Below are 17,382 nucleotides of genomic sequence, written 5' to 3'. Positions count from 1 at the left end.
TTACCATTAACTGGAAACTACATTCTTCCTGGAGACCACAATCAATAAGAAAAACCGAGAAAATGAATCCTGCCTTAAATAGGAGCATTGCTAAAATATGTCAAGAGACTAATTTAACTTGGGATAAGGTCTTGCCAGTTGCCCTGCTACAGATCAGAGTGGCTCCCAGAAGCAAGCTTAAATTAAGCCCCTTTGAAATATTGTATGGTAGGCCATTCCAGGTGTCTGCTTGGGCAGAAGAATGTATAAATGCTCTGAAAGACCTGGCAGCTGTCAATTATGTTAAAGCTTCGGGCACTATACTAACCTCTGATCATGAGTTTACCTCCAACAGCTCTGCCTATCCAACTGAAGCAGCCTTACGTCCTTTCCAACCCAGAGGAGACTTGAGTGCTGCTTAAAACTTGGAGAGAACAAGGGCCTGAACATCAGCTGCTTGCAAGGTGGACAGGACCACATGTTGTATTACTTACCATGCACTCGTCTGTGGGATTAACTGGGGTAAAGCCATGGATTCATCACACTCGGATTAAAGCAGCACCACTGTCAGCAAAGAACAACCCAGCTCCTAAGAGGCCTGGAGAGCAACGGGTCTGTGAACTCTTAGAAGGCTTAAGGTTGCTCTTTAAAAAAAAAAAAAAGTATTGAGACTGTAACTTCATTGTAGCTGGAGAAGGGTCAACCTACTTGTTTAATCTTGCCCAAATGAATAGCACAGGAATCTTGTATAGTTATGGCACAGTCAGAAAGTTAAAATTAATAGATATGTACGGGCAACTGGAACCAAAACTCCAAGTCCGACTACAAATTAGACAACAAAGGGCTAAGGGGTTTCATCGGGTTCAAATAGTTGTCGATAAAAAAAGGAAAGAGGAATGTACTACTGACTAAACGATTCTAATTTCCATTCCATAATCACCTCTTTGTAGGCACAGTTCAGCAGGACTAGAGCGGTCTTCATCCCTTTTCACACAGGACTGTGGAATGGGTCATTGACAGTGGGGAATTATAATAGGAAAGGACCTTATAATATCAATAGAATACAAAGTTAATCACTAAAGGGTTGTTGCCTATAAACTTAAATTATACATAATGGGAACCCTGCATCCCAGGTAATGAACCTTAAGGTAAAATACCTTTATTTAGCTCACATTCCCACCTGGGAATGGCTGCAGGAAGAAATTGACATATCCCCTCTGGGGTCTGGCTGGAACCAGGACTTTCCCCCTCCCCTTTTAGTATAGAACTCTAACTAGGAAGATGGTTCTTTGAGGTGCTAGTCTGCCACCTTCTCAGTCGGCGGCCTTCCTGAATGAAGTCGCTACTACCTTGTCCCAACATCTCATCCACTTGCTGTGGGGCAGGCCAATCAATCCAGAGCAGGAGCTTGAACTTGGTAACATTGCTTTTATTAGATATGATAATGACATTACAGCTACGGAAAAAAATGTGTTTTTAAAAAGATGCACATAAGTATATAGGTGTGGAATGAGATGATGTCCAGGATTTATTTGAAAATGCTTCAGCAAAGAAAGGGAAGACTGAGGGAAGATGCGCCCAGCAGAAGGAACAGAGTGCGAAGTGCCAGAGACCGGCGAGGGCCAAGGCGAGGTGGGGGTGGGTGGGTAGCGGAGGGATTGCCAGGGATCAGGTCCTGCGGGGCTTCGGAAGAAACATCCCAGGGTGAGGACAATACCCCCGAGGGCGTGGGGAGCTTAGTAGGAGAGGGACCGTTCGGGATGGGGCGGTGTCAGGGTACAGGCGCGGGCCGTGGGCGGGAGCAGCCTCCCCAGGCTTTCTGCCCAGCTCTGCACGGGAGAGAGAAGGATGTGGACCAGAGCTGAGGGAGGTCAGGCATGGCTTTGCAAAGCTGGCTGGCTCTCCTTTCATCTTCCCTTTACCCCGTGCTGACAGAGAGTGCCACCTGCTCTGGCTTTGGGCACCCAGCGGGGATCATGTGAAGTCCCTGTCCTGGTGGAGCTCACTCTCCAGCTGGCGAGATGCACAAGAAACCCACTCAGAGGTGAAATGAGGAGCTGGGGTGACAGTGTTGGTGATAGAATATACAGGGATCCTGTAGAGTTTTCTATTTGCTGTATCATATTACCACAGAAGTAATGGCTTCAAACAACACAAAGTTACTATCTTAGGGCTCTGTAGTTGGACTTCAGACTTGGGTCCCACCAGGCTAAGAGCAAGGTGTTCCCAGGGCTGCATTCCTACCTGGAGGCTCCAGGGGAGTGTCCTTTCCTGCCTTTTCCAGTTTCCAGCGGTCACCCACATTCTTTGCCTCTCTGTTCTCTTCCTCTCCAAAATGGGCGACAGAAACTTGGCTCCCTCTCCCATCACATCACTCTGACCTTTCTCCCTCTGACTTCTGCCAGCCTCTTCCACTTCTAAGGACCCTTGTGATGACATGCACCCACCTGGCTCATCCAGGATAATCTCCTTCTTTTAAAGTCAGGTGACTAGTCACCTTAATTTCGTCTTCAACCTTAACTCCCCTTTGCCATGTAACCAAACATATTCATAGGTTCAGGGATGAGGACATGGATCTCTTCAGGGCCATTATTCTGCCTGCCACAGACGGGGAGACAGATGGAGAGAGAGAAAGATGGAGGAAGAAAAAAGGGTATGAAAAGAGATACAGATCCTGGGTGAGAGGAGGGTTGTGGAGAGAGAGAGAAAAGAGACACCGTCCCAGGTGTGCTAGAGGGGCCCTCAGAAGGATTTCATCTGCTAGGCGCACCTTCTAGGGAAGTTGTTCCAGAAGAGCCTGCAGCTGTTCAGGGTTAGGCCAATTTTTAATAGGGAGGGAGGAAAAGAGGGCAGCTCTCAGCAATTCAATCCTGCCAGCATTTCCTGAGCATCAAGGCTATTCGGGAGACTTCCCTGGTGGTCCAGTGGTTAAGACTCTGGGCTCCCACTTCAGGGGGTGCTGGTTCGATCCCTGGTTGGGGAACTAAGATCCCGCATGCCACACAGTGTGGCCAAAAAGAAAAAGGCTATTCGGAGCCCTATTCCTGGGATAGCACCTCTCAACCTGGGGCTCAGGGGGTGTATGCAAATGTAAGTCTCCTTGGCTGGGGGTTGGGGAAGCTTTCACCAAATTCTCAAAGGGTCCTGGGACCAATAAAGTTAACTCCTGTCTTGAGGAGTGCTTAGAATGTACCTGGCTGCAGCCACTTTGGAAAACAGCTTGACAGTTCCTCAAAGTGCAGAGTTACCATATGACCCAGAAATTCCATTCCTAGGTATGTACCTGAGAGAACCGAAAGCACGTCTCCGCACAAACTGTACATGAATGTTCACAGCAGCATTATTCATAATAGTCAAAAAGTGGAAACGACCCAAATGTCCATCATCTGGTGAATGGATAAACAAAATGTGGTATATAGCCATACAATGGAATAGTGTTCAGCCATAAAAAGGAATGAAGTACTGATATGTGTTCACTACGTGGATGAACCTTGAAAACATCATGCTAAGTGAAAGAAGCCAGACACAAAAGACCATATGTAGTATGAGTGCACTTATAAAAGGTGTCCAGAATAGGCAAAGACAGAAAATAGCAGAAAGTAGACTGGTTGCCTGGCAGGCGCAGGGGTGAAGGAGGGGGCAGATGGGTAGTGAATGTTAATGGATACAGTGTTTCTTTTGGAGGTGATGAAAATGTTCTAAAATATAGATTGTGGTGATGGTTGTGCAACTCGGTAAATACCCTAAAGCCATTGAATTGTACAGATTAAATGGGTGAACTTTAAGGTATGTAAATTATCCCTCAAACTGTTCTTTTTTTTTTTTTTTTTTTTTTAGGCAAACTCCCCGCTAAGGCCACCCCACTGCCTCTTTCTTTTCTTTTTTTTTTTTTAATAAATTTATTTATTTTATTTATTTATTTTTTTAGCTGTGTTGGGTCTTCGCTTCTGTGCGAGGGCTTCCTCTAGCTGCGGCGAGCGGGGGCCACTCCTCTTCGCGGTGCGTGGGCCTCTCACTGTCGCGGCCTCTCTCGATGCGGAGCACAGGCTCCAGACGCGCAGGCTCAGCAGTTGTGGCTCACGGGCCCAGTTGCTCCGCGGCACGTGGGATCTTCCCAGACCAGGGCTTGAACCTGTGTCCCCCGCATCGGCAGGCAGATTCTCAACCGCTGCGCCACCAGGGAAGCCCCCTCAAACTGTTCTTAAAAAGGAGGAGGAGAAGGAGTGGCACTTGGCCCTTAAAGTATCAATACAAAGCATTTCACCTGATCATCACAACCCTGAAAGGCAGGTCTTGCCCTTCCTCCCATCTTACAGGGGGGCATATCTCAGAGGTGAGGGATACCAGTCCAAGGCAAGATGACTGGTTAATGACAGAGCTTGGACTTGAACCCAGGTCTTCTGTATTGGTCGTGCTTTGTCCTGTGGGCCACTCTGGAGTGTGAATTAGGAGGTGACAGCATAAGTGCAGCAGATAAGGAGACATCTTCTTAGTAAGTGCTGGAGAGGGGTTTTGACAGGAGGAAAACCAGATAGGGGGGCAAGACCAAGCACTGCAAATGCTCACCTGAGCCACACTCTATCCTAAGCCCTTGCCTCACTTAATCCTCCCAGTCATGAGGGGGAGGTTGTTTCTATCACATCCACCCCCATTTTATCAATGAAGCTGGCTCAGAGAGGTGAGGTTGCCTACAAAGGATACAGCTTGTAAGTGATTTGAACCACATCTTCCTGACCTCAGGGCCTGTGATCCTTTCCCTCTCCAGGCTGCACTGATTGAGGAGGCCACCCCGGGGAAGGGGTGAGAACCTGCATTGGAGGCTCCAGGACAGATGCAGGGCTGGGTGAGGAAGGCCCAGTGGAGAGGCTGCAGGCTCTCTTCCCACAAGGCAATCTCACTTAGGGGTAGCCCAGGCTCAGTCACCCCCCAGGACTGCCGGTCTAGGAGGAGGGGCCTGAGCTGGGAGAGGCAGCGTTGGATGAGTTGATTCTGAATGCCTGTGCAAGAGGTGGGGAGCCAGAGAGGAGGCTGAACCTGTCGGGGAGAAGGCTGAGGATGGGGGTTTGTTCTGAAGAGATGAGGGGCACAGCCTGAACGGGCAAAGCCAAGGAGAAAGAGAGAGGGGAAGGGGACTCGGGGAGACTGGGTCAGGGGCCAGACTGGCTGGAGCTTCTAGGGACAGAGGCCTGGATGCTTGGGTCCTTGTGTTCTGCCCCAACTAGATTCTCTACCTTGCTTTTTCTCCTCATCCTTTCTCACAGACAACCCCCCCACCTCATCTTTCCAGAAACTTTGCTTTTGGGGGGGAGGCTGCAGTTTAGAGGAGGGAGGTCCTACAGAAATAGTTAGGTCTGAACGTCAGCACCTTCCTGAGTCCCAGGCTCCTCTGGTGAAAGGGCAGTCCCCCACTTTTCTCATGTTTAGATGGTCAGCCCGGCTAGGGGAGGGGCCCGGGTTTCTTTCTTCTCTTTAGGATTGGGCAGTGGAGGCTGGATCCCCACCTCCTGCCTTCTGGCCACCTCCCCGGCCCGGACGGCCCCACTCCATTGTCCCAACAAGAATAGAGAGAACAGCTTTGGAAAGTGACACTGTGAATGGTGAGGGGGCTGCTGGGGCCGTGACCAAACTAATGGGATGAGCTCCGTCACGCTGGGCCCGGCTCAGCGCCTGGGACGGCGACTCCTCTAGGAGAGTGGGGCTCTGCGCCCCTCCCTGGGACCCCCAAATCAGACCCCAGGCCTCTCCGTTCTGGCCCTGGATCCCCAGAGTTGGTCTTAGGGAAGCAGATGCCTCTCCCCACCCCCAGAACCTCACTCATTCATCAGTGTTTGAGAGGGAGTAAGGGGTGGGTCTAAGGCTGGGAGAAGATTCTAGAGGCTGGGAAAGGGGCGGGCTCGACCCCCCAGCTTTGCCCTCCTCTCACCGGCCGCCAGCCCTCCCCTGTCCCCGCCCCAGTTGTCTCAGTGTCTGGGTCCTGGCCCTGAGAGGAGGGGCAGTGGGGATGGGGTGGGGGTGGGGAGGGGCTCAGGCTGAAGGCAGAGAGGGACCCGGCTCCGGGGGAGACGGAGCAGGGACAGCAGCCTCCAGCCCGGCCCCCCGCAGACCCGAGGCTCGCCGCAGCAGGGCCAGAGCCCCAACACTGTGCCCCCTGAGTGTGTAGGGGGGATGCCCGCAGCCTGGGGCCCCCAGGCTGAAGGCGGAAGGCCAGAGCTGCCTGGGGGGCAGCCAGGGCTGAGGGGGCCAGGCCTGTGGAGACACGGGGCCAGGGCTGCTGCTGCTCCAAGACTGGGGTACGGGGTCGGGGCCTGCCGGACGTGCAGGGGAAGGAGCCTGAGGGCAGTGGGGGGCAGTGGGCGAAGGCCAGGTGGGACAGGTGAACAGAAGGATAAGGCGGAAGACACAGGGGTGTGAGAGTTGGGGGGCAAAATGGGGGAGGGAGGCGTGGGGCGCCGAGCTGATAAGAGCAGAGGTGCTGGAAACTTGTAGGCAAGCAGGGAGGACAGGTATGTACCTGGGGGCAAGAGCTGTGTAGAGGGAGAGCCTGGGGGAGCAGACTTTGGCTACTGTCCTGGGGCTTCGCCAGGAAGGAAAGCGGGGGCTGTGCAGTTAGGAGGGGCTGTCGGGCAGAGGGTCTTGGAGAGGCAGGGATCAAGAGGTCTCCCTGCAGGTGTCCCGAGGGTCCCGAGGCTGCCTGAGCCCTGGGCCTGTGGGCTCTGGCCCCTCCAAGGCTGCTGTCCGCCTCCGCCCTCCGCTGGGCAGGTCCCTGCTTAGCCTCGTAGGCTGAGTTACCATATCCACGCGTGTGCGTGTAGTCGGGGTCTATGCACGTGGGTTCGCAGCTCTGCTCGTGCATTTCCGGGCCCGGGACATTGGTGTCTTGCGTATTTGCGACTTTGAGTCTGTAGGGACATCTCTGTGTGACCTGTGTTTGTATCCTCTGCGAGAGTGTCTGGGATGGAGACTGTGTCTGGGTTATGGGGTGGCCTGTGAGGTGGGGCTTTGCAGTCCAAGTGTGTGTGTCTGTGAGTGAGTATGTGAGCGTGCTCCTTCCCTCATTCAGCGGCGGGGGTCGCGGCGGTGGGAGGGGAGAGCCAGGAGTCCTGGGAAGCTGACCCTGTGGGCAGACACGCAGATGGGCCGGCGGAGCAGAGAGGGGACGACCTCATTGTCCCCGGGGAGCACAATGCCCAAGCCTGGGCCCCTGTGCCCGCGCCGCCCCCCCCCCCCCCGTTGCCAGGGCCCAGCTGAGAGAGGCCATGGATCATGGCGGCCCTGCTCCTCAGACTGCAAGGCCCTCCTCCCCCTCCTCCCTTGCTGCCCCAAGGTGCCCCCAAACTAAAGTCCTGCCTCCTCACCCCTCGCCCAGGCCGAGAGGGGCTCAAAACTGAGGGGAGGTGGTGGGCGCCAGGAGGCCGCCGCATCCTGGCCTCGCTGGCTGTCCCCGCAGGTCGCGCTGCAGACTCTGAGCTGGCCTTCCTGCGGGAGCCGGGGGACGTGGTGGCCACGTGGGAGCGCCCACTGGTGCTGCCATGCCGGGTGGAGGGTGAGCCGCCTGTGTCCATTTCCTGGCAGCGGGATGGGCTGGCCCTGGCCAACGACAGCAGTGCCATCCTGATGCCCGACGCTCCCTGCATCTGGCCACCCCGCCCTCCCGCTGGAGCCTCCCCTCCCGCGCCCACGAGTACCACTGCGTGGCCCAGAACGGCTTTGGGCGCCTGGTGAGCCAGCGGGCCCGGGTGCAGCTGGCAAGTAAGTGACTGGGCTGCTCCTGTGAGGGCAGGGGGGGCGAGAATGCGCAGGGGTACCCACAGACGGCACCCGCGGGGCACAGAATTGCCCAGGGTGGGCCTGGGCAGTACCGACTTGGCCGTTAGACGAAGTATATGCACAGTGCCTGGGGCACCAGAAGAAAAAATGAATATAATAATATATAATAATGCGTTGTTATTTTATAGTGCTGGATTATATTTGTCTTGATACCAGTGCAAATGTAAAACAGAATTTTAAATGTTACAGAGGAAGGCAAAGTGCTTATGGCCCAAAGAAATCCCAGACGTGAGACTGCAGGGGTGCAAGCGAGGCGGTCAGCAGGGAGTGGCAGCCGTGGGCACAGAAGGGGAACTGGGGCTCTGGGACAGAGCTGCTGGCTGCAGAGCCGGGGGCCAGCTCCCTATGCTCAGGTGGTCCCCGTGCCCTAGGTCTGTTGCGCTTCCATCAACATCCAGAGTCCATCGAGGTTGAGCCGGGTGGAGTCGCCCGCTTCCAGTGCCTGATCCGGGGAGTGCCGGAGCCTTCCGTTTCCTGGGAGCACAACGGCACGACCTTGAGTGCTGCCAACCACCGGTGAGCAGCAGCGAGAAGTGGCGGAGTGGCAGGCTATGGGCCACTGCACAGCCACGGACCCCCGACTCCTGCATCCTCAGGGTGACGCCGCTGCCTCGTGGCATCCTCCACATCACCAGCGTGAGCCGGGCTGACGTGGGCACCTACCGCTGCGTGGCACACAATGTGGCCAATACCCGCCACAGCCAGGATGCCTGGCTGACCCTGAAGGGTAAGCAAGGACCAGGGGAATCAGAGTGGGCACTGGGCAGAGAGGAGGGTGTGGGAGCTGGCACCACTGGGAGTGGGTGTGGCTGATTTGGTTGTATGTGGCACAAATATTCTTGAGCGCCGGCTGTGTATGAGGACTCTGCTGGGTGTGGGAATATAGCAGTCAGCAGGCGGAACGGGCTCGGTCCATCACTGGCTTCCCAGAGCTGCCAACTGAGTAGAGAGGGAGGTGCTGTGGGAACCCAGGGCAGGGGCCTCTAACCCAGCCTTGGGCTGTGGGCAAGGGCTGCTCAGGGCCTCAAGAGAAAGCTATACCAAGCTGGCTGTTGAAGGGTGAGCGGAGAGAGGCAGTCCAAGGTCAGGAAGGTGGAGAGGGTGGCATTCCTGGCATTGCTTTGTGAAAAAGCACAAGGGTGAGAATAGCACAGTTCATGCATACAGTTCCATGTTGCTGGACCACAGAATGGGCAGAATTCAGGGTAACAAAAAATTGATGTAGGACAGGTAGGTGAGGCCCATCATGAAAAGGAGTTTGGACTTGATCCAGAGAGCAGTGGGAGCCCTTTATGGGTTGAGTGTGGGCTCCTGTGTCTCGGCTGGGAGTGAATGGCTGCGTGCGCTTGTGTTTGTGAGTGGTGTGCTTAGATGTACATATGCGTGTGTGTGTGCACATTTGCATGTTTCCTCCTTGGGGTGAGGATGAAAATAGCTTTGTACCTGAGATGAAACACCCAGAACGACCCCAAATGCAGGCCATGTGGGGGTGGGAGAGTTTTGTGCCCAAAGTGAGGGTCACAGCAGAGCCCCTGAAGAGTTGGCACCTAACAGGAAACTGAGGTAACACTGACGCCACAGCCTGAAGCCGAGATGCCACCGGGGATGTGAAGGGAAGGTATGCGTGAATCATCCACTAGGGGGCCCCATAGTATAGATAACCAGTGAACCTTGGGCAAGCATCAAGGCAAAATTTCACCAAAGGGTGCTTAGTTTTTAAACTGAAGACTGAAAGGGGAAGAGGGGGATCTGTTGTGTCTCTGCTCTGGAGCTGACTTAGAAACTGAAAGCAAAGGGTGGGGATCAGGGGCTCCTCCCTGAGAGCAGAGGGAAGCCTGGGTGAAGTTCTTCTGGCTTCCCACTTCCTGTTCCCATCAAGCATCCGGGGCAGGAGGGCAGGGCGGGATGCCAGGCTTCCATGATGATCAGTACTCCTAGCCAAATGCCGGGCTACGGACAGGCACGGTTCCTCCATCCTGCTGCATGTAGAGGCGGGGAAATGAATGTCCAAGAGAGCTTCAGGCAGCTGAGAAGAAGCAGGTGCCTTTTGGGCGCAGAGGATCAACCAGTAACTGAGGGTTCATGGGTTGCCTAAATATCAGGAAAGGAGCTGGGGTCAGTGTAGACTCTTCCCCAGGGACAGGAGCTGGGTACCGAAGCCCCAGCCATTCACTCCTAAAACACTTCCCTGGGGCAGGCCTTACCCTGGGCAGGCACCAGGGACACAGAATTTCCCTGGCTTTCGAGGAGCTCACAGCGGCAAGAGGGGTATGCTGTCAGCTGTCCAGTGCTTCCAAGATCCAGGTTTGTGTTCCGCCTCTGCCGGTCCCTCTGATGTTGAACAAGCTACTTAACCTCTCTGACACTTGCTTTTCTCATCTGTAAACTTGGAGAAATAAAAAGCACTGCCCTCACAGGCTTGTAGTGAGGATTAAAGGGGACAATGCATTTGGGGCTCACAGTATAATGCCTGGCACGCGGAGAGGTTCAGCCAGGGATGTGTGAAGTGTCATTACATGGGCCAGCTCTACCTCACTGAACGGTCTGACCAGGTGGAACATGGCCTCCTTGGCCAAGGCCAGGACATTCCAAGACAGTCCACAGCCTGAACTAGAGCTCGTGGAAGGCAAACTGAGGAGTGCCTGGTACAAAGTAGACCCTCAGTATATGATGGTGGGATGAATGGATGAATGAACGGAGAATGGGTGAAATACTATTCTAGGCCTTGAGGCAGATTTGAAGATGTGGAAGAAGACTTTACACCAGTACTTGAGAAACTTTCATTTTAGAGACAAAATTTTGTGTGAGAAGTTTTATGTTTTTTGTTTTTTTCCGTGCGGCTTGTGGGATCCTAGTTCCCCAACCAGGGACCAAATCCAGGCCCCCTGCAGTGGAAGCACAGAGTCCCAACCATTGGACCACCAGGGAATTCCCGAGGAGTTCTTTTTTTTTAATATTTACTTATTTATTTATTTATTTATTTGGTTGCGCCAGGTCTTAGTTGCAGCAGGCGGGCTCATGTGCGGCTCGTGGGCTCCTTTAGTTGTGGCATGTGAACTCTTGGTTGCGGCATGCATGTGGGATCTAGTTCCCTGACCAGGGATCGAACCCGGGCCCCCGGCATTGGGAGCGTAGAGTCTTAACTACAGCGCCACCAGGGAAGTCCCCAGAGGAGTTCTTAATAAGGGACATTTATGGAAAGGTTAAAGATATGTTGCAAAGTCTCATAAAATACAAAGTGATAAAACAAGAATGGGGGTGACTGGATAAAGGAAAACAAAGGCCTGTTTCCCCTGTTGTTCACAGCTATTTGTTCCCAGTGTGGGAATAGCGCCTGGCATACGGCAGCCCCCCAGTGATGATTGGTTGAATAGCCTAATAAAATGGGAGAGGGTGGCATAAAATGAAGACCCAAAGAGCAGTGTATTTCAAAAAACATTTGCATCCCTTCTGAGCAGTTGAGACCTGCTGACTTCTCAGGGGGGCCTGGCTTTCTTTCTGAGGGAAGGGTCTCCTGCCAGTTTTGTGGGTGACTTAGGGAAGGGGACTAGGCCCCTGGGTATCCCCCCAGGGTACCCCTCTACCTGGCCAGTTCATGTTCTGACACTGCTGCAGGCCCTCCAGGGGCACCCTGTAGCGGGCATGCTTACACCCTCTCCTCTTTCCGCCCCTCCAGTTTAACTTGGGGCCTGCTTAGTACACCAGAGCTGCTTAGCCCTGATACAGGCAGACCTCGGAAGTATTGCAGGTTCCGTGCCAGACCACAGCGAATATCACAATAAAGTGAGTCACATGAATTTTTTGGTTTCCCAGTTCATATAATAATCATGTTTACACTATACTGTATCCTATTAAATAGCACTGTCTAAATAAACAATGTACATACCTCATTTAAAAAATACTTGATTGCTGAAATTGCTAACCATCATCTGATAATGCAGGATTGCCACAAACCATCAATTTGTAAAACAAACCAAAAAAACGCACTATCTGTGAAGCGCAATAAAACGAGGTATACCTGTACTTACTGCCATAGGACCCTGGGCACGTAATTTTCTTTATCTGTAAACCAGGAGTAAAATAGCAGCCGCGCTGGGGTCTGGTCACTTGAGGACTAGACGGGTCCCCCGGGAGCAGAAGTGTGTCCTGGGCGCAGGGGGAGAGTGCTGCTGCCTGACCCTTCAATTTGCTATTTCCACCTCACAGTGGGATCCCCACGGCTGCCGCAGGAGCCCGAGATTCTGTCTGGGCCTCAGAACCTGACGCTCACAGTGCACCAAACGGCAGTGCTGGAATGCATCGCCACAGGCCACCCATGGCCACTGGTCTCCTGGAGCCACCTGGGTGTGAAGCCGCCCCGTCCCACCCCGCCTCCTGGAGCCCCCAGCACTTGGCACTTCCGCAGCTCTGACCCCTCGTCTCCCTGTAGATGGCCGCTCCATCGGCGTAGAGGGCATCCAAGTCCTGGGCACCAGGAACCTCATGATCTCCAATGTGTCGGTCCAGCACTCGGGCATCTACGTCTGTGCGGCCAATCGGCTGGGAACCCGGGTCCGACGCACAGCACAGGGCGTCCTGCTCGTGCAGGGTGAGCCCCGAGGGCCGGCCAGGGAGGGTCCTGGGGCGCCCCATCCCCCCATGGGAACCTGAATAGGGAGAGGGGCAGGGGCAGGAGGAAGGTGAGAGGCCGGGCCTCATGGCGCCCTCCACCTGCCATTGCCTGCCCAGCTCCGCCTGAGTTTGTCCAGTGGCCACAATCCTTGTCCAGGCCTCCAGGCAGCAGCGCCGTCTTCACCTGCGTGGCCCAGGGTGTCCCTGAGCCCTGGCTGGCCTGGTTGAGGAATGGGAAGGGGCTGAGTCCTGGGGATTACATTCGGCTAACCCACAACAACAGGTAGCTGAGATACCCCTGTCCCGCCCCCTCCACCCTGCCTGACTGCCGATGTATCCGCACCTGCCCCAGGCGTCCAGCCCCACCTCCTCACAACACTCTCTACCACCCACACAAACCCCCTGCATCCACCTCCACCCACGGGAGGCTCTGCCCTGCCTGCTCCATACAAGCAATGCCCACAGGTGGTGTGTCCTTCTGCTTCTGGGCAGGTCTGTGGGTCTCACCACCCAACCAGGGCAGGGGACTTGGCGGGAAGGAACCCCCAGTGGCTACGTCTGTTTTTCCCTTAGCACACTGATGCTGGCGGGGATCTCAGCGGAGGACGAGGCCATCTACCAATGCGTGGCAGAGGACAGCGCGGGCTCCAACCAGGCCAGTGCCCGCCTGGCTGTGACAGGGGACCCAGAGCCACCCCCTGCCCCCAAGTGTCTGCAGGCAACGGCTCTCTCCACCTCTGCCATTCTAGTGTCCTGGGAACCACCGCCCTCCAATGGGGACATCACTGGCTATGTGCTGCACCTCCGGCCCGTTGGAGGTGGGTGTGGGTGGGTGGATGGGAGTCCCTGACCCCAGCCCACTTCTCCCCTGACTGGGGGTGTCCCTGGGCAAGTTTCTCTCACTCTTAGTGACCCCCAGGCCTGTCTGGACACTGGCCGGGCCTCTGGACCTGTGGTCCTCTGGTACTTCCTTCTGCTCGTCAGCCCCTTTCTCATCCTGGCTCTGACTTCTGCAGCCCCCTTCCCTGCTCTCCTTGGAGACCTAGCTGAGGCTTTGTGCCCACTTTGTGGGGTTGGGGGATGTTTGTAGTGAGGGAGAGGGATGCTGGTTGCCAAGCTGCTCTGCTTCTCAGAGCCAGCTGGCCCGGAGCTCCAAGAGGCCGTGGGCAAAGGCACCTTTGAGCATGTCTTCTCCAGTCTGGAGCCTGACACGGTCTATTCTATCCACTTGCGGGCCTACTCAGCAGAGGGTGCCAGCCAGGACCCTGCCTCCATCCACGCTTCCACCATGGGCAGCAGTGAGTGACACCCTCTCCAGCCTTGTAGAGCCCCTGGCCTCAGGTGGACAGGGCTGCCAACCAGCTCATCTCATTTCTCTGCAGCCCCTGCTGCCCTTGGCTTCTCCACCAAAGTGCTCAACGCCACCTCTGTTCAGGCCTCCTGGGAGCTGCCATCCCAGCTGGGGCCCATCCAGGGCTTCAAAGTCTTTCACCGCAAGCTGCCCGCTGCCCATTTTGAGGGGCCCCTGCTCCTGGCTAGCACTGTCAGTTCCTTCCTCTACACAGATCTGGGTGAGGCCCTGAACCTTCTTGTGCCCCCTCCTCAGTGTGGTCTTGCCCCAGGCACTGAGCTTCCTGGCCCAGCCAGGCCTGTTCCCTTCACAATCTCCTGCTTCTTGCAGAGCCAGCCGCCCTCTATTAGATCAAGCTCCAGGCATTCAGTGGCAACGGGGATGGTAACAGCAGTGCCCGTGTTGTCTCTTTGCGTGATGTGCCCCTAGCCGCCCCTGGTGAGGGTAGCAGGCCCGGGGTCAGAGCAGGCTCTTCCCATAGGACCTACGGCTGTCAGTCTTCAGGGAGGAGGAGGGGCCTGAGCTTTGCCTCCATCCTGGTCCTCTGACAGATGGCACTGTGTCCACAGAGTCCAAGGCTGGGTGCTCCTGCAGCCGGGATGAGAACAGCTCGCTGCCTGGGGTTGTGGTGGGCATCCACGTGGGCCTGGCTGCCCTCATCGTTTGCCTCCTTTGTCTCCTGCTGGGCTGGAGACACAGGTAAGGGCCAGGATGGCTATATGCGGAAAACTGCTAGGAAGACAGTCTGCACTATGGTGGCACAGGCCCAAAGAGCAAAAAAGGGCTTTTTTAATCCATGACTAATCTGTCTTACAAATGAGGACACTGAGGCAGAGAGAGAGGGCCAGTTCTTCTCACAGCTGTGTGGTATCAGGAGTGGGAGGAGGCCTGGTGGGCTGCAGGAAGCAGGGCAGAGAGCCACTGGGGCTCCCGAGGCAGAGAACAGGTGGCAGAAGTGGGCCAGAGCCAGATCCCTGCCATCCTGTGCACAAGGAAGGGGCCCAGCGTCTCCCGCTGTGGAGTATGGAAAAGGATGAAAGGCTGAGGCTGATGGATGCTAAGCCACAGAGAAGCCCCAGACAGGTCAGGGCGCTGATCCTCCCTATCCGGGCAGCCTCTTCTGCAGACAGGGGTCCCAGGAGTGCTGGGCAGTGCCTCAGACTGCCTCGGACAGAGCTGGGGGCTGCAGAGGCCAGGCTCCGAGTGGAGGGAAGCCGGGGGAGAAGACTGCACTCATCACCCAGGTGAGGGGCATTCAGGTGAGGGGGACTGGGAAGGAGAAAGCAGTGTGCTTTGAGGCTCTGGGGCCGAAGCCTGATCACCACCTTCCCTCTCAGGTGACCGTAGAGCAGCCGCCCTTACCCTAGGGCCCTCCAAGTTGGCTCCCTCCCAGATGCCACTAACTCCGGCCCCACCAAAGAATCTATGTCACCTTTCCCTGCCACCCCGGAGTCAAGAAAGAACCAAAGGTCCCTAAGCCCCTCTCCGGGGAGGGTCAGGTCTGACCATAGGGTGAGAGAAGAGGTTGTGATTTCTGTTTCTCCCTTCTCCTCAAGAAATGGGGAAATCTGTGTCTTCCCCAACACACCAAATAACTCAAACTAAACCATGCTCAGGTGGGAGTTCTCTCCAACCCATTAGTCCTCCCTCATAACACCATCGAATATATCCTCTTGATCCAAAAATGAACTACCCAAAGATATATAGCTTTAAAGCCCCCCCCTCCCCAAGAGGGGACTCAGGGCAAGGGGCTCTGTCAGCAACTCCATCTTCCAACCCAAACCCCCAGTCTGAAATCTGTTTGTCTCCTCATGTCTAAGCTGGAGTCTGACCAGGGACAGGCAACCTGCATTCCTGCTGGTCTAAATAGGCAGGTGGGCAAAGGGGCTGCCAAGTTCCTTGCCCCCTCGTCCCAACAACAGAAGAGTTCTGAACATCATCTAAGCTCACACACGCTGCTTCTCTGAGCAACCAAATGCCCATCTCCCCCTTTCCAGATCCAAAGCATTGACCCCTTTTCGGGAGGCATGCCTCATTTTTCTATTTTTGAAAGGAGATACTAGTTTGCGTTGAGGTTCTGTTGGCCTTGAATCCCTTGTAGAATGAGCACAGACGCTGTGGGGCACCCCACACATCTATTCCCCTCAATTCTAGGTGTCCAAAAAGCACCTCTTTCCCACTCCTCCCTCTGATCCTCCTGGCCCCCTTGTCCCTCCTCGTCCAGCTCTACCACAAACCTAAAACCAAACCCCAGGCTCTCCCTCAATCTGCCGCCCTCCAAGGCTGTCCAGTATTGTGTCAAAAAGGGGGTAGGGTCTTGGAGGAAGGAAAACCCAGGTCTTAGGGGGACCCCAAACACTGTCTCCTCTGTGCTCTTGTAGGATGATGCTCATACCAGTGACAAGACCTCCAGCAAGGCTGGGCCCTGCCCCTCCCCAACTGCACAAGGGGCATAAGCAGCTTTAACTAATAAATGTGGCAGGGGACCAAGAGGTTAAGAACAGCCCCAAACTTCAGGTCCCTGAGGAAGTAACATCCTCTCCTCTGGGTGGGCCTGGTCTAAGAGCTTTGTTGGAAATAAACCAAAATGGAAAAAATAAATTAGGATCTGGTTAACGTTCTGGATTGAAAGGAAAACCTGGGGAAGCGGGGGTGATGACATGGTAAGACAGAGCAGTTCCAGATCTTTCAGGGGATGTTGCACTGAGGCTGAGGAACTACATATTCTGCAGTTTGCTAAGGAAAGAACAGTGTGAGCTGTTTTAAGGTCCCCACCTGGAGAAACCAGCATGCTACAAAGGATTGTTTTACTGGACCCTAGAGCAGTGTGATAAGAAGGGCCAAGGACAGCTAGGGTACACCTCTCCTTAGGACAGGATGGAGGTCCAGCCTCTGGGTTAAATGCAGCCTCCTTACGGATACCTTTAGACCTTAAGTCATCAGGTAACTAAAGTGGGATCAGTGGCTTCCAGAACACTGGATCTACATAAAGGTGAGGGGAAGAAGAATACAGAGGTAAGTAGGGGCTTTAAATGATCAACACAATTGAAGAAAAGGCACAAACTAAAGGTACCCCATTGACTGGAGGGAGTATAAGTCATAGCTAATCTCCAGATCGCCCCTAAAATTCTCCCACCAAACTGCCCCCCCACGCCCCCCATGACTAAAGCACAAGCCACAGGAAAGTTTAGAAACCATTCCTTTCTTTATTAAACATAGCTTGCAAGTGATAAATATTACAAAGTTTTTTTTCTTTTAATCCTTTCTCCAAAAATTAGCTTATTATTTGAATCTGTCACTGCTGAAATGCTCAGCAGCATCTGAAACAGATGGGAGTGTATTTGCCTTTTTGAAAACCAGTTTCTATTGGTCTTAGTTTTTTCATTTTAATTCCCAAACACAATGCAGAAAATTAGAATGAGTTTGTTTTTTGTTTTTTGTTTTTTTTTTAAAAAAGGAAACTTAAAGAGTTGTGCAAAAGGGTCTTGTTCCCCTCCCACCCACCCCATTCAGAGAAGGCCATTCCCCATCCCACCTCCCTGCTCCCCACCCCACCACCAATCTATCCTTCCACCTTCACCAGGGCTTCACCCACTATCCTATACCCTCTCCAG

At 54.4% G+C, this 17,382-nt stretch overlaps 1 protein-coding gene across 1 annotated transcript; it reads left to right on the top strand.

Annotated features, from left to right (window-relative positions):
- Positions 1-7,242: 7,242 nt before the first annotated feature.
- LOC309655237 (immunoglobulin superfamily DCC subclass member 3-like) lies at positions 7,243-17,253 on the top strand (the record flags this gene model as incomplete). The annotated part of the gene is given in 15 exon segments (XM_082450226.1): positions 7,243-7,600; positions 7,603-7,728; positions 8,178-8,322; positions 8,403-8,533; positions 12,013-12,150; positions 12,236-12,394; positions 12,535-12,700; positions 12,991-13,235; positions 13,551-13,715; positions 13,800-13,988; positions 14,099-14,115; positions 14,119-14,206; positions 14,338-14,467; positions 14,883-15,012; positions 15,106-17,253. Coding segments are annotated over 15 exon segments (2,217 nt in total). The 3' UTR covers positions 15,136-17,253.
- Positions 17,254-17,382: the final 129 nt, after the last annotated feature.

This window comes from Balaenoptera physalus (genome assembly GCF_965194825.1).
Source record: "Balaenoptera physalus genome assembly, chromosome: 1".
Lineage (NCBI taxonomy): Eukaryota > Metazoa > Chordata > Mammalia > Artiodactyla > Balaenopteridae > Balaenoptera > Balaenoptera physalus.
The sequence above is the reverse complement of the archived record's forward strand: the minus strand, read 5'-3'. Positions and strand labels throughout refer to the sequence as shown.